Consider the following 26126-nt stretch of genomic DNA (forward strand, 5'->3'; position numbering starts at 1 on the left):
GAAAGCGCAGACAACACGCTGGGTTGCAGCATTAAACTCCAATGCCTCTGAGCGGCCTCCCTTTCCTCCTATAGGATACACGCGTGCAGTGAGGCAGATATCCCCAAAATCGCTAAGCGCTTTTCGTTAGATGTGGCACAAACATATTCATGGAATAACGTTTGTGGGTTGGAATGAGTGGGGGTGCGGGTAGTGTGTGCGTGTGTACGCACGCCTTTGTGGTTGAGTGCGTGCATCCGTCTATGTGAGCTGTAAAAGATACCTGACTTTAAATCCGGCCGTGTTTGCATGCCTGCCTTCATGTCACCATCAACCAACCCACCCCCACATATTTGAAACACCACCCAACTTCAAAGAGGGCCCTAGACTTCCAATCAGTTCTTCATCTCTATTTAAGCAGCGATGGACAGTATTAAGCACACAGCCACGCTTAATGTGTATTAAAGGACCACTCTGAGACCCCACACTGATGTAAGGACACCGAATGCGCATGAAGGTTTTGTATGTGTGTCTGGTTAGCTACATTTGCCGATAGATGGAGGCTGTTTGGGTTGCCTCAGGGCAGTCACCCCTATTGGCCAGTGTGGCCACCCCTATCGCTCATTCTTAGGTACTCATAGTTCAGAGTACTGGTGTTTACAACACCTAGTCCAGTGACTGCCTGGCTTATGGGCTATCAGGCAAGTGTCTGAGTCGTTTTTTTGCCTCTTTTATGGTCCGCTGGGCCGGTTCGTACTGTTGATTAGCCCAGTTTACAAACACGGCCCCCATCGTTCACTGTCTAATTCACTAAAGGTGGTGGCTACTTTTATTTTGATGCCCAAGCCTATCTTCTGTTCCAGTTGGATCTTGGACTAAGCTCTCATGTTTTATCACACCATCATTTGAGGGCCATACCCATTTTTTAAGGAATTTATATCCCGCACTTTTTAACATTCAGTCACTCAGGTTCCAGAGTTACGTTCAATCCTTTTGTGCGTCTACTCCATTTCTCCCGATTTCCATTGCCAGTCTCTTGCATTCCAAGTGTAAGCCCAGTAGACTCTTGAGTTATTCAGTTTTGAGGTTAACCTGCCCAGTCTCTTATGCATGTTTCCATATCTCTTCCATTTTATAGGTACCAATCAGCCAAGCTTTTTGGATTCCTGACATGGATCAGATAAAGGGCTCCTAGCATGGCATGTGTTCTCATCACCCACTATCTAGCTAGTTTACTGTGTTCCTGTCAGTGAGTACCCTGGGTTCAAATCCTAGTTCCCTAGATGTATTCTCTTATGTTGAGACATTAGTTCTTCTCCCCAAGTCATTTGGGGTTCTATGAGTTAGTATCAAGTCCATACACTCACCCTCTTGGATTCCTATCACCAACTGAGTATGTAGTGTAATTTGCACCCTGGATAATTTTCTGCTTTCCATATTCCCACAAGTGCAACTTCACTTTTCCATCCATCACAACATTAATAACCAAATTCCTACCTGTACTTGATCGTGCCTTGGGCCTTGATTTGCAGCTGAAGCCATTGGGTGAGCCTCCAAGAAGGCTGCTGGGCGGGAAGAGGCCTGAGCCGTACTCTGGCACGTAGGACATAGAGGGGTAACTGCTGATGGAATGATGCGCCGAGGCACCCCCAAGTTGTGCCATGCTGCTCCGGGGGTGAGAGGGTTCCAGCTTCATGCTCTCAGCCAGCGACACTTGGTACTTTATGCAGTCCTTCTCCTCCTGGCTCCTGGAGAGGCCGGAGCCAGGGGTGGGTAGTGAGGGATCAGGAGAGACATCTTTGGGCGGCGTGAGCGGGAAGGTGAACAGGTGGGGGCTAGAATGACCCCCTGACAAGGATGAAGACGAAGTGGGAGGATAGACAGAGAGAGATCCCGGTGAACCGTGGTGGATGGAAGACTTGGAGAAGGGGCTCAGGTTCCAGGGGGAAGCACTATGATGCCCCCCCAGGCTCTTGCCCCCATCAAGCCAGGGGATGGATCCATGGAGGAGAGGTGGGCGGCATACTTGACCTCCTGGAAAAGGGGAAAAAAAATAATTACAATTACAAACAAACATGATCACTGTCATAAGCTTCTTAAGACATGCTGCAGAATACATCAATATTATCCACAATAACTAGTTTTTCAGGTTATTATTATTTATTTTATTTTATTTTTTGTTGGCTTGCATTTATAATAAGAATAGCATTTTATGAATTTCGGGATTTACATGATTGCAGGCATTATACATATCTATGTACAAGCAAACAAATACATAAAGTATGTATATATAAAACAATATTACCCACAAAATGTTGATTTGTTTTTAGACAACTAGTCACAGGAGATACCATTTAATAAAGACAAGGATAAGAAGAATCAAAGTCACGAGTACGAGTCCAAAGGCCTGGTGTATCAAAGGCTTTTACCCATTCAATATCTATGGGAAAATATGTTACTACATAAGGACCTAAGTCCGTCTTTTATCATTTCTTAAACATAGTCAATATTGCACCTTAATGGCACTGGCCATGTTCCTTTCTAGACAGCTAAATACGATAGTGCACGCATTCTGAATATTTCTATTATTGCTAAAACGAATAAACCACTATTTCGTTTACAACCAGAAGCAATCCACAACAAAAATGTATTCGTTTCATACACTGCAAAATTAAATGTTTCCATATTTAATTTCAGAAATATTAAAAATAGACTCCTCTGTAAGGAAATCTATGGATAAATGAAGCACAACCGATGCCTGTATCTGAATATGTAATAATTGCTTGCTAGCTTGTCTTATTCACAGAAGTATCGCACGTTTTACAGAGCAGTGTGGCAAATAGAACAGCTCTCCCAAAAACGTATCACGTGTCCTGTAGATGTACCCTCTGGCACTGTTCATCCAAAAAATAATGTGACCCATAACTGTAACGTAAAGTGCCTTACATAAAAGTGTCACTTGAGCGTGTATTGGTCGCGCTTTTAAGACGTATTAAGACAAGACAGGTTAATGAAAAGTAAAAATAAAACAGATCCAAAGGGTGAATTTAACTGGAAATGCTGTGGCCAGATCCCCGGAAAGAGCGTGAAGTGTGTGACGATGACCCTGCGTACACCCACCAGAAGGTGCGGCGCGCTATTTTCAGAAAGGGGAAGCGGGCTGTGAAGGTGCGTGGGGGAGGGTTCAAGGACACGCAGCGGTTCATCACCTGCTCCAGGAAGCGGTAAGGGTGCGTTTCTGGAGAGGCCACCTCGCGATGACATTTCCAATTCCTGCTGATGTTGCTAAAAACTACACATGCATTTTGCACAAATACGTCTTTCAAGTGAGCAGGGCAAATGATAAAATACTAAACCATCCAACCATGCGAGACACATGAATAAAGGGTGTTATTTCGAGCTTTGCGTCTGCTCGTGCATTAACTGCCGTTGCCCTGCTATTTTAATTTAAATGCACCTTTACCGCATCTGCAAATCGGATGACACCTTCGGCACAGTCTTTGTTTGGAAAAAGGAAAAAGGGTTTACATAAACAACAGACATTGTGCTGGAGGAATTGCACGTCATGTGCGTACATTTGCGTGTACGTGCGTGCTACTTTGCTTTCATTTTCAGATCGGACATGGGATTAATGTATGAGTTAGGATGAATGTGTCGTACTCAGGTTTGAATATTTCAGTGGTCTGGTATCTCCGCATTCCGCGCCATGAGCTGAAAACTGGTGTGGGCGCATTTTGGTGACAGATGAGAATGGGGGAAAGAAATATTTGGTGCATCAGTGAAGTGCAGCGCCCACCAGCGAACAGTGCAGCGGAGAATCGGCCGAAATATGGCGAATAGGAAAGATGGGGGAGGGTTCAACATCTTGGTTTATGGTATACATATTCTGCTATAGTGAGGTGAAATCATTCTATGCGAAATCTAACAGAGTAGCCCCTGGAAGGGAACTATGAAAATGTGCTAATGTGTTTAATATTGTAGGCCTTACCTTAAAAAACAATCTCCTTAAGGTATATTACTACTGTCTGTGAATAAGAGCATCTAATCACTGCTGCTTAGCATGAAACGAAGCTTTACATAGGAGGCGAGAAACATACCATCGTCTATGCAATGTATATATATATTCGATGTATATTCGATACTTATGTTGTAAATTGTTTTGAGAATATCTAATATACGTTTGTTGCATGACACCTACACCTTTAAATACATGCGTATACAGGTATATATAGATATACAGATATATGTGTGTAGATAGATAGATAGATAGATAGATAGATAGATAGATAGATAGGTAGGTAGATAGATAGATAGATAGATAGATAGATAGATAGATAGATAGATAGATAGATAGATAGATAGATAGATAGATAGATAGATAGATAGATAGATAGATATAACATCACCTGCACACGGACTGCAATGTTTGTTTAAAAATATAAAAATACTGTGAATTCGTGTGCAACCAAAATGGTGTACACATGATGTTCTTCTCTTATGAAGTACGTTCACGCGTTGATGGACAGAAGACGCCTTTTGATAAATTCATGGTATCATTTAGATAATGGTTCCCTGGGTGTTTAACGCTCGCGGTATAGTCCTGTAACACGCTAAATGTGCCCTCTTCATAAACCCGGGTTTGATTCATCTCACGGGAGCCCTGGCTTCACGCCCTCCTGTCCTGCGCCCGGCACAGTAGTAGTGTGCGCTTGATGACAGGCGGACAAGCCTACAGACCCAGTTTTAGAGGGTCTCTGATTGGGGGGGGGGGGGGGCACCTTTTCCCCAAACCTCACAAACTTGGCTCTACGCCTACCACAAGGCAAATCCCCCGCCCCCCCACCCAACAGGGCCTGCCTTGAAGTGACTGTTCCTCATTTCAGACTTTTGTGAGACAACATTCTGCTTACGTGTACGTGACTGTATACGGCGCCCTTAACTCGGGCATTTTCTTATAAGACATGATTATCCATATATATGTATGTGTGCTATCTTTCCCCTATTTGTATACCTGCCCCTTTCCCATAAAACACTTAGGCCAGAAATATTCCCTAAAACGTTGCAGCTTTAAATGCCCGGCACCTCTGTCGAGACCCTTTCCAAATAGCTGCGATGGATTTTGATGAGGGCTTTCTCGGTTACTTCAATGGTCTTCCGGAAGCTCACACCATAAATGTCATATATTGATGAGTTTTTCAAATCTATTACATATTTTTAATAACGTGTATGTATGATCCAACACCACATGCGGCGTTTTTATGCGGTATTCCGCTTTGGGGGAGGACGTGTCTCTGGTGCGCGGACACTGCCATGTTGAGTGTGCGGGGACATCTGTCAGCATTTTCCAGGGCTCGCAGGAACATGGACGCTGGGCAGGATGCCAGCCTTCTGAGAAGGGCTTTTCGGGGGTCTGGGCGCCTGGCCCGTGATCGCTTCTAGCGCGCACATGACCCCTGTGTACCCTTTTCAGTGTCTCCAGTGGTGTGCGGCCTCTAGAGAGGTCTGCTTCACTCGTCTGCAGTGACATTCACCCAAGGCCCCACGCCCCTGCCTGCCACGGGTCACCCTGAGTTTGTGCGGACATCCATGGAGCACCCCACAATGGTACTGGGTTTTCGCCGATATGCAAACCCTTAACGTGCAAGGTCAAAAGACAAGGATTTGACGAGATGGACAACCCAAGATGCTGCTGGGAGTATGCTCTCTTTGGCAAGACGTTGTAGGGGCCTTCTCACATCTGTCACGGTCTTAACTCGGGCCGGGTTGTTTGGGGGCTACCACTGCTATAACACACAATGTGTGGGACGTGCCCCCTAATGTATTCCCTAATGGTGTGGGGCAAGCAGGTCACCGGAATTAAACGCTTCACAATCACAGATTGTGTGAGCGGCAAGGGGGGACACGACCGTAGGGACTCTTTTCGCAGAGGCCCCCGCTCCCGTTTGTTGTCGGGTGTGCCGATACGTTTTGCTGCCGCACAGGTGATTTGCAGAGCTGTATCACCTAAAGCAGAGTCCAGGGCGCAGGGCCTTCCAGGACACGGCTCGATTTACAGGGTCCTTTCCAACCAAATTACAGGCAGAACCTGCACGAGCACGGCGCCACATCTTGTCCCATTTGCATAACTACAGCGCACTAAAGCCACGCAGGATTTGCAGTGCCACACAGGATTTGATGTGCCTACCATCAGACATGGACCCGGTGTATCAGCGCTTGCTACTTGTGCAGGTTCCATCTCCCACGGGCACTACAATGCGCGCCAAGTGTCGCAGTGCCCACATCTCCCGGGTCAACTAAGGACTTTCGAGTACTGATGTGCACACCTGCCCCCTGGCCTTTTAGTGCCTCACGCGGATTTCAGGGCCCACCCATCTCTACGTCTCTAATACTTGAGAGAATCTACAGCGCTCGTCTGCCCCCTAAAAGCACACAGGGTGAGGGTGTGCCACGCATACCCAACCCCGGCTACCTTACTTCCCCCAGCGACAACAAAGCGGTGCCCTTTTCCTCATTGCCCTCGAGCACCTCGCGCGCACTGACGTGCCCACCTAGCACTTGTCTACTATTGCCTATCAGGACGTACAGGAGCCCTTAAGGCTGTCCCCCTAAATACCCCCACCGTGTGATGTACCTAGCGCACATATACCTTCCGGTGTCCACCTAACACCGGTACCCCAATACCTGTCAGGGTGGGTGGTGCCCACTGACCACCTCTCAGGTCTTCAGTAAGCACAGACCACCTTGCTGGGTCTGCGGAGCTCCCCTGCCAATGCTGCCATCTGTCAGTGTATGCTGTGCCCACCCTCCACCTCCCAGGAGGGCCATAGCTCCCACCTCTCGGGGGCCGCAGTGTCACCTGCCTCTCCCCAGGGCTTCATACCCATAGACTACCTCTCGGTGTCTACTGCGCCCACCCACCACCTTTCAGGGTCTGCAGCGGTCGCTGCCACCTTCCAGGCCCGACTACTTCTGGGTGTGCAGCGCTCACCTCCCGCCTCCAGGCACTGTAGCGCCTCTCTCCCCCGGCGCCCCTCTGCACTCACCTTGGTGTGCCGGCGGGTACCGCTGCACCGCGGCCCGCACCGAGTTGCCGTAGTAGGACTGGACGTGGTTGCCCTGGCCGTCGATGTTGAAGAGCACGTCCACTTCCTCGGGCAGCCCGTACTGCGAGGGGTCCATGTAGGAGTGGCCCAGCCCAGGGTGGTGGGAGTCCGGATGCTGCACCCCGGGGTGGTGGTGGTGGCTCACCCACCGCGAATGGTCCGTCGTAACTTCCATCATTTGCAAACAACCGTGTCGGCTCAACCAACAACTTCAGAAAATGCTCACAAAAAGAGAAGAAAAAGCTCCGGTCCAAAACAGCGAAACAAAATCCAAAGCTGCCGTCGCTTCTTCTGTCAGATCTCTGTAAAAAATACAATAAAGGCGTTTAAGTGTCATGAAGCGAAGCAAAACAACTTCTAGCTACGTTCAAATTAATAAATCAAAATTAGTCAAAGAAATAGTCGAGCAAGGTACGCGTTGCACAGCTAGAAAAGATTATTTTCATTTAATTCATGCAATTGTGATAAAAGGGGCGCGGGGTCGCACACGCACATACTTTGCGTGCTCCTGAGCTGGCAGCCGCACCTGGGGCTGCAGTGGGAGCGAGGTTTGGGAGCACTGACCTGATTCAGAGTGTCCCTGGGCTCTGCCGCTGGGGGCTGTGTGACAGCAGTGGCCCTGGTCGGAGGGGGGTGGCGTGTTTTGAGTTCCCCTCCTCCCTGAGTTTTTTTTTTTTTTGTTACACTGAAGGCATTCTTCCTGCAGGCAGCGGGATGGCGCCAGGAGGCTCAGTGCTCGCAGACAGCTGTGGCGCGACGCAACTTAAAGAGGGTCGGCTGTCATCGTCCGGGAGGGTGGGGCCATGCAGAAGGGGCGGGCATGGGCGGGGCCAGGGAAGAGGCGGGGACTGGGACCTTGGGAAGCGCGAGTTCCAGAGAAGGAAGTAAATGTAGAGTTGTCGAGGGATTGGGGAAGGTAGAACTAATATAGGGTCTCGGTAGGAGAAGTGGTAGAAGTGGTAGAAGTGTGTAAACTTGACTCAGTGGTAGTAATGACTAGGGGACTGGAAACGAGGACCTAGTAGTAAAGTAGAAGTGTGTGAGGTACTGAGAAGGTAAGACAGAAAGGGTAGGGGGTGGTGAAGCCTCGAAGAGGCGGAGTGAGTAAGTGGAAGGCATTGGCACGAAGACAGGGGGCATATTTACAAGCCCCTTGCGCCACTTTTGCGTCACTTTTAACATGGGAAAAGTGACGCAAAAGTGGCGCAAGGGGCTTGTAAAGGATGTTTAGGCGAAAATCAAATCTGTCACCAGCCCCTGCCACCCACCGCCTTGCAGCTCAGACATGCTCTTAACTAGGGTGGTAGCACGACACTTAGTCTATCCCTGTCACTTAAGTGAGTTCGCGTTGTACCCAAGAAAAAACTCCAACAGCCCTCTAACTCTCCTTCTCCAACTCATACACGTGCGCCACCTCTGCGTCGGACCGTGCGTGCCTCACAGGCAAGGCAAGATGCACGTCTTCAGAACAAGTTACTGAAGCAAGATTGAAGTGGATCACGCGTGGATCACACGCCTTAAACACGTATTAGCGAGATGACGAGGCCGGGGCTCGTCTTCCCATTCAATATTCTAAAAGCGGGGCAATAAGACCCAAGGCGAACTTCAGAGGACGTTGCCTGTGTATATATTTATTTGAACCTCTGTGTGCCTGAGGCCGAGTCCCAGGTCACGTTTCTCTCTCCGTTTGCAGTGCAGATGTTGGCAGGGACCCGAGTTGAAGCGTGGATGCCTGCGCGCAGAAGTGCTCCACGCCCTGCAGCGTCACAGATCAGCCACCGCCACTGCTGGCGGAAGCACTGTTTACTAAAGCGTCTTCAGACATGGCTGTCCTGGTCTGCATCAAACACCTTAAACTGTCCTTCCTGTCCAAGCCACACTGGCTGTGTGAGGGGAACGCACCAACCGCCGAAGTGTGCATTGGAGGAGAAGTTTTTTTGGGGCCGTAGAATTGCATTTGGACAGTGATTGATGAGCAGCTACCAAGGCCTGGCCCCCAGCCCTGGGCTGGAAGGTTTTCTGATTGGCTCGAAGTAGACCAATCATAGTAATCCTCCACCCCTCCCGCTGCAGGTTTGTTGAAAGCGACAGTAGTTGCTGGCCACGCCCTGTCATGAGTTTACTAACTCAGTTGCAGCCCCTGGTGGATGCGAGTGGAAGTGCGCGGGCTCTCAGCAGCAGGGTTGTACCGTGGCAAGGAGAATACAAGTTAGCCATCCAGACCAAATCGTGGACAATATGAATCTACGGGGAAATAAACACGTTCTTTATCAAAGTTTGAGACATCCGGACTCTGTGTTTAGGTAAAGTGCGTAATAAAACGTGCTCTTCGAAGTAACTTTTAGGTTAATAAATATGAGCTTTTCTTGCTGTTTAAGTTTTCTCTACTTTTCCTTTCTTACTCCGCTTAACTTTTTTGATTACTTTGTACATCACTAATTATTTACTCCTATTGTGTGTATTAATTTATCTCTGAAGTTCTAACTCTTGTTTCCTTTCTTCGGCATTTGTTTTAGTTATGCAATTGTATTTCTTTCTGCGTGAAGTTTTCCCTTTTCCCCGAATTCTATTTATTATGTATGTTGTTTCAACTGCCCATCCATGTTTTCTTGATAGAATGTCTAATATTTATTTGTGTATATATATATATATATATATATACATATCTTTTCACCGAATTCTATTTATTATGTATGTTTCAACTACCCCATCCATGTTTTCTTGATAGAATGTCTCATATATATATATATATATATATATATATATATAAATATATATATATGTATATCTTACCTTTTACATGTCTTTTTCACATTCTGACGCATTGTTTTTATTTTCTTTCAATGTCGTTTTAGTACTTTTATAGTTATCTCACGCTTTCTCTTTCTCCTGCACGCGCTCTTTTCTCTTCCTATTTATTTCACTCGCGTTCTCTCTTGCTTTCTCCTTCGCCTTCTCTTGCCTACCACTACCCGTCTCTCTTTTTTTCGCATATCACCTGTCTTCATCTTTGCACGGGTTCTTTCTAATCGAAATAAAGAAATAAAACTATCTCCGCCAACATCGGTTACAACACACGTATAAATCTGATATTTTTGTTTGATACTGAGAATCTGTTTAGTAGGCTTCTGCAAAACCATAAAGCCGCCTCCCATCAGAGTGCTTTCGTCTTGCAAGGAACATATACTTACTTAGCTGCACTTGAAGAGTTGATTATAATCGGCAGGTGGTATTTACAGGCGAATGCTGCTTCAAATCCCAATGCCATATTTTCTAACATCACTTAATGTTGTTTTTGACTGTTCCTTATTTTTATAGATGTGCAAATGTTTATGTGGCGATCGTTTTGGGCCCAAGATCACACGTTTCGGTCAGTCGTGGAAGCAGAATTCAGGATGCCTGACTCAGCACTGTGGCAGTTTCTGTCCGTGATAGCATCTCCCGGGCGCTTCCCTCTCCACGGCTTGGTTGATGAGCCACCGAGGGAGTGAGTATACGCCGTGCCCGTGGTTGGTATCGGAGTGCCCGCCTCGTGACAACGTGTCTGCATATAACACGCGCGGGTCCTCTCTGCCCCGCACAGCAGCTTCAATATCGACCTCAGAAGACAGCAAGACTGGCCCGACATCGTACGGGACCCAACTCGGAACATGTAGACAATTTCTCAGCGATGGAGTTAACTCACCGAGCGGCATGACATAAATGCCCTTGGGGTGGACTAAAGGGAGTGTGAGGAACAACGACGATTCCGTGTGAAATGAATAAACCCTAGTTTCACTTAATAGCACAACGATCTTGCTCTTCAGAGCGCCCCACAAGAAAAGGTCGTGCTTTGCTTTCTTATAACGTTCCTGGTGAAAACATTATTTTTAAATTCCAAATTAAACCTCGCATTCATACATTTAAAAAAATGGCATTTCACCTAGTTGCTGCCCAGGTGACACGTGTTTTGCTCTGCCGTGCAGGCTTGTAACCCGTTTGAAGGCAATGCCCTTATATTATTGTCAGTGCAATTACTCGATCATGGCCTGGTGGATAGCTATAGGAACAGCGCCTTTTTCGTTCAGTTGTGTACAAAGCGGCTACTCTGAATATAGCGGCCCGTGCAAGCAGAGAGTGGGGGAGTTCATTCGCACAGAGTGCTGCTGGGTCCGCTCTACGCAACTCTTTGTGAATACCCCGAGTAGTGTCACACTACTAGTGTGGTCAACCCCAGAGGACATTGCTCAGCGCCTAAAACATTAAACATTAAAGAAGAGAAATACAGAGCGCTTCTGGCAATCGAACAACAGAAACGCATCCTCTTCCTACTGGAGTCATCTAGAGAAACATCAATCAGTGGATTAATGCAAAAGTACCTTCGCCTTCCTCCTCCTCCTCCAAAAAGAAAAAACATCTGAAAAATAGCAGGGGGCTGGGGGGGTGGGGGGGGGGGGAGGGGGGACAGGGTTCTGAGCTGCTCACATCAAAACGCCCCCAACGAAAATCCCCGTTTAAATATCTGCTGGCCTCCTGTCGACTCCAAGAGTTCTCCGTTTCAAAGGCAGTTTTGTTGCAGGTTGCTGAGGTGCGGGAGGCGCTGCCGACCCACGAGGTGCTCAGGCTCGGCCGACCCACCGGGGCTCCTGGGACATACTCTGCTCTGGTGGCAAGAGACACCATGGACCAATCCTGAAAGACTCATGTTCTGCCCTGTGGGTTTAGTTAACACGCGCGGATGCTTCTATTGCTCATCATGTGGTGGCCACAGACTCACGAGGATAGACCCCCAGTCTTCACATTGGACGTTAGTCAGTATGCACTGGTGCTGTTCAAGTCATATCCTGCGGTGGCATCTCTAGTTCTCATGCACCGAAGTTGTTAATATCATGTTCTGCACTGGTGGCTGCAAAGGCCATTCACTGGTTCCGTTAATGTCCTTTCATGTATTGGTGGCTTGGGATGCGATGGGGTGCTGCTGTTGAGGTCGTTCTGCTCTGGTGACTGAGATGTTGTTGGGACAGGAATGTCCCCTGCATGTTACACAGGCATTTTTCCCTGCTCCTTCCGCCCAATTGCATGAAAATCGGGCATCAGACCTTATTTTGGCCCTGGTGTCACATTAGTCTAGCGCATGCGCAGATGCCTAGGGCTGTCTCTGACAATGCTGGTTCAGGACCTGTCCTGTGATCTGTAGGGGCACACCAAGCATATTCTCATGGTTGACAGAGGACTACTGTCCCTGCCTTGGGATGAACACATAACACAGTGGTGGCAGCATACCATGTTTTGTGATTCCAAAGTGTGACTACATCTTTTTGTGTCAATAAGAAGGGGGCCTATTGGCCCCCCTTGTTTAAAGTTCCTCTGTTATGTGAAACCTAAAACCTCAAAACATAATATGCAGGGAATTAAGACTGCATGTTTGTGTGTGAGTCTGTGTACTTAAACCAGTGATGTTCATTTTGGATTCAAAGCAAAACCGGGGGCTACAGAACGGTGATGGATCAAACCCAGATCTTTTGACTGGGTGTGAGTGTTTGATTGGTTCAGATGCTCCGTCCATCACCACCCCCTTTTGTACCGCTTTGGTCGCCATAAGTGTGGCAGGGTATGCTCAGACGTGAGTCCCTTGCTCACTTTGCCACTGGATTCAAGCAAGCCGGGCTGAAGACGGCTGGGATGCCAGAAACCGGTCCTCGGAAGCTTGTTTCCGGTCTAGGGAAGGCATGGCTTGGCAGTTCGGGCTGGACTGTTCCCATGAGGCACAGGGTCAGACTGATTTGCATATAGCCATGTCTAAACTGGGGTGGCAGAGTGGGCTAAAGAACGGTGATGGATCAAACCCAGATCTTTTGACTGGGTGTGAGTGTTTGATTGGTTCAGATGCTCCGTCCATCACCACCCCCTTTTGTACCGCTTTGGCCGCCATAAGTGTGGCAGGGTATGCTCAGACGTGAGTCTCTTGCTCGCTTTGCCACTGGATTCAAGCAAGCCGGGCTGAAGACGGCTGGAATGCCAGAAACCGGTCCTCGGAAGCTTGTTTCCGGTCCAGGGAAGGCATGGCTTGGCAGTTCGGGCTGGACTGTTCCCATGAGGCACAGGGTCAGACTGATTTTCATATAGCCATGTCTGAACTGGGGTGGCAGAGTGGGCTAAAGAACGGTGATGGATCAAACCCAGATCTTTTAACTGGGTGTGAGTGTTTGATTGGTTCAGATGCTCCATCCATAACCACCCCCTTTTGTACCGTTCATTTTGGATTCCCCTTCTTTAAGTTTGTCACAAGATGAGGGATGAAAACAGATTCACCAGACAGTGGAAATGTAGGGCCTAGATTTCTGCGGTGGGAGGGTAGAGATCCAAAAACTGAAGTGAGGAGGATGGAGACAGGGCTACCTCTGGATATTCTATGATGACTTTGGGCCATCTGTAGGTAGCCCAATTGCGATCGCAAATGCAGAAATTCACAGAATTTCTGCGTTTGCGATCGCAATTTGGGCAGTGTGCTATGTAGCACACAAAAATCCATACGCAAAATAAGGAATCGCAAAATTAGCAATTTCTCATTTTGCAAATGCATTTAAGGAATCCCAAATTGCGATTCCTTAAATGCAATGTAGGAAGCACCCAAGTTGTGCGATTTTGGCTTAAGGAATCGTAAATTACCACCAACTTCAGGTTGGTGGTAATTTGCAATTTCTTTGAAAAAATCACTTTTTGCATTTTTCAAAGTCCAAAGTGGTGCACATACATGCCCTTAGTGCATGTGTGTGCCACATGTACACACATGTTTATTTCAGGGGTGCAAAAGAGTGTCCTATTGACACACTTGCAACCTTGAAATTTCATTCTCAAATTGCGATTCTCTAATTGAGAATCGCAAATTGAGAATGTCTTCCCATTCATTCCTATGGGCCTTCTAGCCCACAGGAATGAATGGGAAGATATTGTAGTGTAGTTCCTATAGTCCCAATAGGCTCTGCGCATTGGAATAATATATTCAGCAGTGTAGACGTAGGACTGAGGTTAACTAGGTCTCTACTGACTATATTAGACTTAAGTTTTTGCCAGCTAGCTCAGAGGAACTTTCTCGAATAAGCGAGGAGGAGTTTAACCTCCCTGGATAGACAAGAAGGGATTTAGTTTCTGACAACCATAAAACATGACAACTTTGCTCTCCCTGATTAAGAGTATATCTCTAGAATCGTGTGAAAACAAAAGACAGCTTTTTCACTGAGTCAAAGGTGCGTACTTAGTTTCACCAGATTGCAGAGAAAAGAGAGACGGGCGTTTTCAATAAAGGTATTATTTATTGAGCAGTCTCCTTCCTCATGCAAGAGAAATGAATTGCTACAATTGCAATGCTTATAGTAAAGTAAAGTGTGTACAGTAAAAGCAGGATTATAAAATAATACTGTAAAAGAATTGATATGGTTTCTTAGCCATATGATACTTTAAAATAGATAAAATATATACATACATATATACATTGGCTAATCGTACTCAACTGGTGCTTCTAAATACGCCTACCCCGGTGTACCTGACCTAAGCCTAATACGTGGGAGGGAGTAAGTAAGTAGCAGTTTAAGTTAAGTTTGTTTTGCCAAGAATCTGACTCAAGAATTCTCTGTAAGGGTTTAGTCAGCTCCGTACCTGGGTAATAGAAAGCAGGAGGTCTGGTATCTCTCTCTCAGGACTCGATATCCCAGCAACCCGCAAGGGTAGGCTGGAAACGCCGGAGCTGGATTTCTCGGCAAGAGAAAAGACAGCGTCTTTCTCAGCGCGTCAAAAGGGAGGGGCAGCGTCCGTGGGCTCTAGCATCAGCTGGGCTCTCGGAAGTAGATAGCTGCTCTGCTCCAGATTCACCACCGTGTGTTTGCTTAAGGCAACGTTGGTATATTTATACCTGAAAGGTGCCTGGGTTTGACGTAAGGTTGGACATAAGATGTCAATAAAGATGTCACTAAGAACTGGCCGTTCTTACAGTGCTTTACTGGAGTTCTAGGACAAAATCAAAACAATAGCAAGGGGGATTTCCCAGGTTGCTGGAGTCTTGGTTTTGTTTAGAGAACTCGGTGTGCTTACTAGGGGGCCGGAGAAGTAGCCTTGCTTAATGTGACTTATTAATAGGGGGGTTGACCCAGTTAGAGTTACGGGGACCTGGGTTATTAAGTAAGTGAGAAGAAGGGGTCCCAGTAGCAATGGAACATATAACCACACAAATGAAAAATAATCAAAGAAACATAAATTGAGTCCACATTGTTTACTTCACAATGGGAATGCGTATTGAATATGCAAAATTAATATACACAATAATAGATCAATAGTTTACATAGTGCCCCAGAAAGGGAAGCGGGAGGGGTGGTGTAGTGATAGTGGGGAATTGGTGAGGGAGAGAGTGAAAATTCGTAAGTAACAGTAAAATCAGCAATTGTCGATCATTTGACAAAGTTACAGACTATGTACAGAAAAATGAGACCAAAATGTTAATTAAATTATTCAGAAAAGGTCATACTCCAAGCAGTCCAATAAATGAAGACAATGGGGTGTGGAGTTGACGATCGAGAATAGACGGATGTCGACGTTTCGACCCTCAAAGGTGCAGATATCAGTGGTTATCTTGCTGTAGGGTCTTCATCAGGACTGGAGGGGACACACAACCTATTTAATATATAAATATATGTTGTAAATACGGGAGGCAAAGTCCCTGTATATAATTCAAACATTGTGGCACATCACCCCAAAAAGGGTTGAATTAAAGTCAATAAATTAAGATCCCATACGGATAGTTGGGACAGTGTCAACACTGGAAATGCAGTAAATTAGATTAGCGCTGAAGCGTCAGATTTATTAAATACTATCTGGTCATGAGCACGTGGGGATGAGCCAGATCCAACAAGGGTTCCTATCTGAATTGGAGTTTAATTTTCTGAACAAACCACATCCACGGCTGGCCACTATCTACACCATACCTAAGATACACAAATCAATGGTCGACCCCCCTGGCCGACCTATAGTATCTGGGTGCGGCTCGATCCTCGAGCCCCTGGGGAAATACATTGATTTTTTTCTAAAGCCAATTGCAGAGGCCACTCCGGCCTATTTGCGTGACACCATGCACACTATAAACATCGTGGAACAACTACCCTTTGATGCCAACCAACAACTTCTAGCTACGTGTGTACACGTGCATTCCGCAACAGGAAGCCCTAATGGTTATCACACGTTGCCTGCACCAGCGACCAGCCCCGGTTCAAGTACCGACGGAGTTTATAGTGGCTTTGCTACGCATAGCCATGACTAAGAATTTCTTTGTCTTCAAGGATAAATTCTATATGCAAACATCGGGAGTTGCCATGGGAGCGCCCTTCGCCCCGGATGTAGCCATTTTATACATGGCAGCCTTCGAACAAGACAGTGTACTCAACTCAATCAATCCATTCAGAGACCATCTTGGTCTCTGGATGAGATACATAGACGACATTTTGCTGATATGGCAAGGCGACTTGGAACAACTGATGGTGTTTTTTGGCTGGTTGAACGCTCAATCCCAGTTTCTAAAATTCACCATCCAATCAGACAACCATCAAATCAATTTCTTGGATCTCACAATCTACGAGAACACAGGTCATCTATTGACCAGACTATACCGAAAACCTGCTGAAAGGAATTCACTTCTGCACTACGGCAGCCACCACCCTCGAGCATTGCGGGACAATCTGCCTTTCGGGCAATTTCTACGCTTACGCCAAAATTGCTCCATCAAAGATCATTATTTCACGGAATCGGAAGAACTGAAACAGAGACTTCTGAGTAGAGGCTACCCTAAACAATTGGTTAAGCGAGCAAGGAAAAGAGCCTGGTTCTACCCACGTGAGGAGTTACTGGTCCCTAAGACTGATAAAGACCAAACCGAACAGAGAATCGTATGCGTCACAACTTTTAACACTAAAAGCAATAATATAAAACGCATCATTAACAACCACTGGGAACTGATATCGGACGATATCCAACAAACAGACCCGCCATTACATGCTTTCAAAAAAGCAAGGAGTGTCAAAGATCATGTGGTCCGCTCTCTCCTTAGGACACCGGAGGCCCCTACCATCAATACTATGTGGAACTTACCTCCAATTTTGGGCCACTTTCGATGCGGCTGCTGCAAAGCCTGTGACAGTACGATACAGACTAAAGAATTTACATATCGTCATCAAAAAATTCCGCTCAAAACTCACACCAATTGTAACACGGTCAATATCATTTACGCCATCCTTTGTCCGTGCAATTTGATATACATTGGACAGACTCAGCAAAAGGCTAAAACCAGGATACTTCAACATATGAGTAGGATCCGTTGCCAAGTCCAAGGCGCACCCATGGTTGACCATTTTTCCACAGCAGGTCACTCACCAGAAAGTTTGAAATGGGTAATCATTGAAAGAGCCACACTGGGACCTCGGGGTGGGAGCCTCTCTAACATCTTGAACACTCAGGAACTCAAATGGATGTTCACCTTTGACTCAATTGAATCAGGGCTTAACGAACAGGACAGTTCTTTCTCTCAACTAGCTACTCTGACCTGAATATTGTTCCAGTCCGACCCGTAGTGGCCTTTACCCGCATGTGCGAGGTACGCCATCACTGTTTAGTTTTGAATAATGTTCTACTGCATTCGTTAATGGCCTTTACCCGCATGTGTGAGGTACGCCTTCTGTGTATAGGTCACACAACTATAATAATGGTTTTAACATCATAATTGTTTAGCATAATGTTCCATCAACTATGTTTGTTAAACAGGTATTTCGGCCCTCCCACGGGCCCTCTACCCTCTGCCGAGAGGTATGCTATGACCAAAGCTATATGTATGTATGATCACATTGTTGTCATAACTGTTCGTGTTTCATGTTGGAACAACACCCACACTGTTATGCTTGTCTCGCACTTAACAATTATTGCAGATTATTCCCTTCGGTCTGGATTTAATCAATTGCACTCGCTAACGCTGCCCCCTTCCTTTAGTGTGACCACTTTTTCCTATGAAAATCTTTGCTAGTCGCTAGCAACGTCACCCTTAACTCAAGTATGTTTACTATGTCCATTGTTTACACGTTGCCAAGCTACCTCAGCCAGTCCGCCTACACTATTTGACTTAGTCACGTGACCTTGTTGCCACGGTGATATTAGCATACCCGGAAACCGGCCCCGCCACTTTGACGGCAAGCCGCGATCTTAGAGTGATTCAATCCTATGATCGGTAAGGAGGCGGCGGGTGTTGTTTGACCTTCCCGCTCTTGTTTCTTCGTCCAGAAGTAATCCAGGCACGGTCTGGTAGTAATCCCAGTGTTTTATGCACCTCCCTCTCCTTAGACTAATATACGAGAGTTTTCTTGCCTGACCGACACGGACCACTATTCCAGCCGGACGTGTCTTCATTACGGAATTTGGGTGAGTCCGGCTTCCGTCCTTTATGCTTTATGCAATCTGACCATGCCAGTCGCCCTATGTTGCCTAAATGTGCCTCCGCCTTGCTTTTTGTTAGAATTGATTAACGAAGGTATCTGCGACCCCAATTCCAACCCGCAACATCTTTACAACGACTGATGTAAACCACGGTGAGTTTTTCACCACCATTACCTAGTACCACCCTCTGTTCAATAGCTAGTGCGCTCTTTACAACTTGGATACACTTATTCCACAGATCTACCCGTGGAACTTTTTCCATACTCGATTCGGTCCTGTCAATACCACGTCTGTGGTAAGTTTTTTATTACTTCTATGATGTGATGTATGTAGACGCTTTTGACTCCTTGGCCCTGACTTTGCTCTGGCACCACGCTGACCAGTCTTTATTAGGGAGCAGTCACCCTTTTTCTTGCCACCGTCCACCTTGTTGGATCTGGCTCATCCCCACGTGCTCATGACCAGATAGTATTTAATAAATCTGACGCTTCAGCGCTAATCTAATTTACTGCATTTCCAGTGTTGACACTGTCCCAACTATCCGTATGGGATCTTAATTTATTGACTTTAATTCAACCCTTTTTGGGGTGATGTGCCACAATGTTTGAATTATATACAGGGACTTTGCCTCCCGTATTTACAACATATATTTATATATTAAATAGGTTGTGTGTCCCCTCCAGTCCTGATGAAGACCCTACAGCAAGATAACCACTGATATCTGCACCTTTGAGGGTCGAAACGTCGACATCCGTCTATTCTCGATCGTCAACTCCACACCCCATTGTCTTCATTTATTGGACTGCTTGGAGTATGACCTTTTCTGAATAATTTAATGAACATTTTGGTCTCATTTTTCTGTACATAGTCTGTAACTTTGTCAAATGATCGACAATTGCTGATTTTACTGTCACTTACGAATTTTCACTCTCTCCCTCACCAATTCCCCACTATCACTACACCACCCCTCCCGCTTCCCTTTCTGGGGCACTATGTAAACTATTGATCTATTATTGTGTATATTAATTTTGCATATTCAATACGCATTCCCATTGTGAAGTAAACAATGTGGACTCAATTTATGTTTCTTTGATTATTTTTCATTTGTGTGGTTATATGTTCCATTGCTACTGGGACCCCTTCTTCTCACTTGCTTAATGTGACAGCATGTGCTACGACTGAATTATGGATATGATTATTATGCCGTTGTATGGATATTATTGATTATAGCCGGACAAGGGCATGAAATAGGAATATCGATTCAGGTTTCCTAGATAACACACTACACCCACTCCACGAATTAATGTCCATCATTACTAAAACTTAAGCAATAGTAAACATAAAAGGTGCACGTGTATACCAACCCACCCCAAAATACATTTTTTGCATTTGAAATGGTGTATGCGAAATACATGAAAATGATTATAGGTACTGTACGCTTTCAAGCAGTGTAATTATTCATTAAAAAGGATGCATATATATATCAGCATGAATGATTTGCGAAATTTACACATGAAATGGCTCTTAATACAGAAAAAAAAAGTGCGAGACCATTCCATCACATATAAATACAGTCGCTGTATATGTGCTATTGGTTGACGTGATATATTGTCTTTAGAGTTCCTAAAATAGAAGCTCTGTTCTCTAAGAATAGTTCTAATTCAAGCAGAGTACATGTGCCAAGAAAAAGGTAAATATTTTGGAATCGGGGAAAAAAATAATTTCGCTTTCAGGAGAGAGAGAAAAAATATAGTTCCAAATTGTTAGAACTGGCTATTTCTGGTAGGCTAAGGCTGACGCCAAAGCCAGGCAGAAACCACCATTCTAGTCAGGGCAAGGGAGTCACACGCCAAGATAACCCCTGCTCACCCCCTTGGTAGCTTGAAACGAGCAGTGAGGCTAAACTCGGAGGCAATGTGTAAAGCATTTGCGCCAGCGCACAACAGCAACAACATACTAGGTACACCACAAAAGGAACTCCACACAAGGTTATATTAAAATAACTTTTGTATTGTCAAAACATATCAGATAGAACCACGCATATACATTGTGCCAACTGGCACGGGCAATATTCACATGGGATTATTTACACAGGACAGGGCCACATGGGCCACTGTCAGAATCAACACTTTTAGAAATAGTACTTTGTAGATCATAGAAAATAAGATATGCAACAAAATAACAGTTATAAATCACACCCAGTATCTACTGGTAACAGGTAAGTACCACCTATGCAACCCTAACCACCTTAGGAGAATGTCACGCAGGGGACCAGGACCTCACTAGGACCACCTGTATCAAAAAGAACAACCACCTAAGTATCACACAGCATTTAGGGGTCTAGGAAAGAACACATTACCCATGATGCATAAATATACATTCAGAGGAGTAGTAAAGGGAAACACATGATGCATAAACCTACACATTCAGCGGTGTTAAGAACAAAGCACATGATGCATCACAAACACATTCAGAGGTGCAGCGCTAGGAGACACATGACGCCTAAAACATTCAGAGGTGCAGTGCAGGGAAAGAAAGACACATGATGCATGAAAACATTCAGAGGTGCCCCAACACAACTCAATAGCGCAAAAACACACAGTAGGCAATTACCATCCTAAACATAGCAGGTAACCACATTGCGCAAAACTTCACATAAGCCACTACCTGTAGCAGTCCCTAGACCAACTGGCCTTGTTGGGGCTAGGACGCCCTGTGTCTCAATGTCAGGGGCCTAAACGTGGCAGGTGCCCACTACTTGCTGGGCACCTGGGAACATCCCAAAACCTAAACGGTGCAGCTGCCCACTAATTGCTGGGCAGCTGGGGAACTTCAAACTTATGGCATGGGCTCTCACCAGCCCGTGAGAAGAACTGCGCCAAAAGGTAGGAGCCACACAGGCTCTTGAACCAATCTGCCCCCATGAACCTCTCTGGTTCATCTGCACCTGTATTATCAAGTTCTTATATAAAGATTAATAGTCTCAAATCACTTGTGAATCAGTACTAAAAACGAGTAATACTGACTTTCCTTTAAATGGGCTCTCAAAATGAGCAGTAAAAACAATGCCAGTCTAAAAATCGGCCAAGACCATCAGCCCCTAAAGCCAGGGGCCCTAAACGCTACAAGCGCGCCTCACCGGAATGCTGGGGACTTCTTTATGCACCTCGCCGATCAGCGCACACTCGCGCTCAGGCCCGGCCGGTCTCAGCAACCTCTCCGCCCGCTCTCAGTCCTTCGGGGAGCGGCGGGGAGCAGAGACGGCAGGCCGGGGGCTGGGGGCACTTCCAGGATTCTCTCGGCGAGGTCGGGTCAGTCTTCCCCAGTCCCGGCGGTGATCACGCGGCACTTCTGAGGTCCCGATGACGGGGACCAATCCTGTCGCGGCGTTCGGGCGAGCCCCCAAATGACGTCACGCAGCTTCCAGGAGTCAGCCAATTGCAGCGCGGCTCCTGGACCAGGCCCACGGCAAAGGGCCAATCAGAGCGCGGCTCTCCTTGTGGCTCGGCCAATCGGGTCGCAGCCTCTTCGTTGTTGTTTACACAGCTCCTGGAACACTCGGGTCACTTTCAGGCCCCCGGGCCGCGGCGGTGAAATGCGGGGAGATGGATTTAGTGCGCGCAAGGACAGTAGGGCGATTTGAATATCGCGAATCCCCCACAAGGATTCCTTCGTCCTGGAAACACTTCCAGGCGCACTGCCACCACTTCCCACGTGCCGATGAGCACATCGATATCCCAGCACAGCAGCTGGGGGGCAGGCAATTTGTAGCGCGGCGCCCTCAAGCCAAGCAGAGGACAGCCAGCGCTTCACACGGCCAAGTGATCGATAGCCTCAGCAAACAGCTCACGATCTCTGCAGCACACAGCAGCTTCAGGGGCACAGAAGAGTTTTGTAGTCCTTGGGCAACCTTTATGTCCCTGGGTTGCAGACAGGGGGCCAGCTCCTCTCAGGCCCTTGGAGATTCAAGTTTGAAGACACAGCACACAGAAAAGTCTTTGTAGTTCAAGCAGGCAGGGTCACAGCACACAGCAAAGTCCCTTTCTTCTCCTCTCCTTCAGTTGGATAGCAGGATAGGTCAGCCCTTAAAGCATACAGCAAGGCAATCTTCCATCAGTTCCTTCAGCAGTCCTTCTTCTGGCAGAGGTTCCTCTTGATTGTAGAATCTAACTTTTCTGTTGTCAGGGGTCCTTCTCTTATACCCCAAAAAGTCTTTGAAGTCCTTTGAAGTCTTTGTGCAAGTGGGCCCTGAGCCCGGTCTAAACCAGTTCTGGGTGTTGCTGAGGCACTGGGGGTTTCCTGGCTTCCTTCTTCCTCTCAGTATCAGGGACAGAGGTGACAGTCGCCCAGCAGGGGGGTGGAGCCAGCATTGTGGTCAGGCAGGCACAGCCCTGTCACTATCAGGTGTGATCTCCTCCCACTTCCCTGGCAGCAGATGCTGCCTTTCATCCACGGGCTGACTCAGACAACCTCCTGGGGCTCTGCAGCCCCTGTCATCCTCAAACCAGACAGTCAATCCACAAGCAGGCCCAGGCACTCTGGGCCAGGCTCACCAGCCAATCACACGCCAGGCACAAATTACACAAATATGCCAACTTCTCAAAGTGGCACTTCTAGACTAGACACAATCATGCTGCATACACCATTTCGCAGCATTCAATCTCACGAGTTCGCACATATCAAACTCGACCCTGCACTCCCCACACATCAGGAACTACCATGGGCATACATACTCCCCATTCATTCCTATGGGAGGGCAGGTCACTCACCACACATACACAGAGAGCACACGCACTTTACACTGTACCACAGTGAAAAAGTGCACAGAGGCCTAAAATCACCAACCCAGGTTCCAGAAACAGGCTAGGAAAAAGCAAAAAGTTTCGGGGTGAACCTGCCAAAAAGGGCCAGGTCCAACACAACCCCCTTCCAGCCAAAACGCAGGGTAGACCAATCACTCCACTGATGGGCTTCCTTGCTTTGGGCGACAAAACACGGACACGGGCCCGCAAGGCAGGGACACCTTCCAGTTTTCGCCACTCTGAACCTACATGGTTTCCTCCAAACAAGAACTCTCTGACCCAACTAGGATACCCCACTGGTACTCTCTAGTCATCCACAGTCAAGACCAGGCCCTAGGCCATTCAAATATCACAGGTCCTAACCAAACCACAGAGTGGGGGGCAGTAACCCCTGGCACACAATAGCCAATCTCCACTCTCCCTCTCAGTGTAGCTACAACTACCACTGATCCTTCAACCTAGGGACCACCCCCTCAGGCTGACCAGAGGGCACGGGCAAGCATGCCCCACCCTACCTCTCTACTTCTGGGTTCTCGCACCCTCACATGGAAGCACTCACCAGAACACAACTCTCCTACCAGATCAGGACCTCACTCCATCACTGGTCTACCACCTGGAAACTATTTAACTTCTGAGGTACAAAGCACACAGCACAGTCCCTCTTCAAGCAGGTGGGGGGGACACAGCACACAGCAAAATCCCCTTTCCTCCACCTTAGTAGAAACAACAGACTGCAGGTGGGCCCCAGAACACACAGCAAGGGCAGCCTCCTCAGTCTCTTCAGCTGATCTACTTTGGCAGAGATTCCTCTTGACCTGGAAGTTTCCTAATCTCCCAACCTAGGATCTAAACCCTCAGGTTGCACCGGGGTCAGAAGTAAGGACACCGTCCCTCTGCACCCCCTTCCAGAGTTCTGCACCCTCCCACCTTGGAGCGGTACCCCTAGAAGCCAAACACCAGGTCAGGACACTGATTACAGATGCCCTTCCCTCCAGGTCAGGCTGAACCTGAACCTGGCCTCCCCCCTCCTCGGGGAACGACCTCCAGAGGCCCCAAAAAAAATGGTCAAGCACTCTGGACGGTCAAATGCCCAGCGAACCAGGATTTCTGCACCCTCCACTTAGGAGCAGTACAGCCCAACACCAGGACCGCCGGAGTTCTGGTTACAGAAACTCCCCGTCCTCTAGACACAGGAAGATCCTCCTCAAATGACCTGTAAGTACAGCCTAGGCTACTGACCTGGCGCTCCCTTAGGGAACCCTCCAGGCCCTGAGACAGGGTTTCGGGCCAACGTGGGACACACCGTCCCACACTCACTCCGCCCCCACTGAGACAGGACGTGAGCCCCTACACCCCTACCATCCTAATGGGACCTAGCTGAGCTACACATGAACCTCTTCACCTACACAGGATCATCAGATACACAAGCCACTACTTTTAGAACCACTCCCTAATGCCTCTGCAAGACATCTAGCACACCGCCAGAAATAAACCTTCTTGTCCAGTGCCTCTGCAGGACCTCCTGCACACCACCAGAGGTACACCTCCTGTGCAAGCTCCTAAAAAAACCTCACACCAACTCCTCCAGTTCAAGACACCACTCATCCACACACTCCCCCTCCAGACTGGTGAGACAGTTCCTCACTGCCCCTGACTCTCAACCTGTACCCCTCTTACTGAGCACCAGGCACCATACTCTGGGAACTGGGAATGGGACTTCACGCACTGGACATATTTTAGCTGCCACCACAGGATCCTACCATACTGGGGAATCCAGACACACACACACTACACTCAAGGGATAACCACCCTCCCGAGCTAGCCATTTCTCCTCCACACTCCCTCTCTTCCATCTACCCACACAGGAACAGGAACAGGGATTGGACACTGGGCCCAGCAAGGGATTCCTAATCTATGGGAACCTCCCCCTCTACTGGCGTCCCGCCCTCTCACTTTCTCTCATCTGCCACTAAACATAAAGCGCAGAAACACAATCTGAAAATGACACTCTTGAGGAAAAACAAAATCAAAAACAATAATCCCAAACATGTGACTATCTGAAAAATGCAGAGTTTTGTAATGTAGCCAGTTGTCGCTGTGGCACTGCGCAAACACAAGTCCAAATCCGCACCGCTGACCAACAATGTTAGAACTGGCTATTTCTGGTAGGCTAAGGCTGACGCCAAAGCCAGGCAGAAACCACCATTTTAGTCAGGGCAAGGGAGTCACACGCCAAGATAACCCCTGCTCACCCCCTTGGTAGCTTGGCACGAGCAGTGAGGCTAAACTCGGAGGCAATGTGTAAAGCATTTGCGCCAGCGCACAACAGCAACAACATACTAGGCACACCACAAAAGGAACTCCACACAAGGTTATATTAAAATAACTTTTGTATTGTCAAAACATATCAGATAGAACCACACATAGTAGTAGGAGTAGTGTGGCTCACTGGTGAGAGGCGGCAGGCCTGAGAGCAGAAGTCAGCCTGGGACCAGGGTTCAATTCCCGACGCGGCAGGGTCGTGGACCTTGGTCAGCGGACTTGATAATTCTCGCTTCGGTGCTTACTCTAATCAGGGGTTCCACTCGGCAACTCTGGGCATTAGCTTGCCTAATCTCCACAACGGCCCCACCAATTCCGGGGATGCCTGGCTCCACCTTGGGGACTCCCAGCAAGGGACCATCCCACAGGGAAAGCCAGGACGGTTTCCCCAGAGTTATACAGCGCCGGGACGCCCCGTTGCTGGGGCAGCTGTGCGCTTTACAAGTATACTACATTTACATTTACACATTTACATATA

General features: G+C 47.4%; 1 protein-coding gene and 1 long non-coding RNA gene across 5 annotated transcripts in view; one reads left to right on the top strand and one right to left on the bottom strand.

Moving 5' to 3' along the window:
* The window catches only part of GATA3 (GATA binding protein 3), a 37040-nt gene extending 28277 nt beyond the window's left edge, over window positions 1-8763 (bottom strand). The window contains exons 1-3 of one of the 4 annotated variants that reach the window (XM_078676963.1): window positions 8724-8763; window positions 7023-7384; window positions 1477-2013 (exon numbers count right to left, since the gene is read on the bottom strand). In XM_078676963.1, coding sequence (XP_078533089.1) covers window positions 1477-2013; window positions 7023-7260 — 775 coding nt within the window. In that variant the 5' untranslated portion in view covers window positions 7261-7384; window positions 8724-8763. Of the gene's footprint in view, window positions 1-1476; window positions 2014-7022; window positions 7385-7646; window positions 7836-8723 lie in introns of those variants that run through there. The other 3 variants (XM_078676979.1, XM_078676971.1, XM_078676988.1) reach the window with 3 other exon arrangements.
* Window positions 1-26126, top strand: part of LOC144819024 (uncharacterized) — an 88831-nt gene that overhangs the window by 13593 nt on the left and 49112 nt on the right. The window lies entirely within an intron of this gene.

The sequence above is a fragment of the Lissotriton helveticus genome, chromosome 1_1 (assembly GCF_964261635.1).
Source record: "Lissotriton helveticus chromosome 1_1, aLisHel1.1, whole genome shotgun sequence".
Lineage (NCBI taxonomy): Eukaryota > Metazoa > Chordata > Amphibia > Caudata > Salamandridae > Lissotriton > Lissotriton helveticus.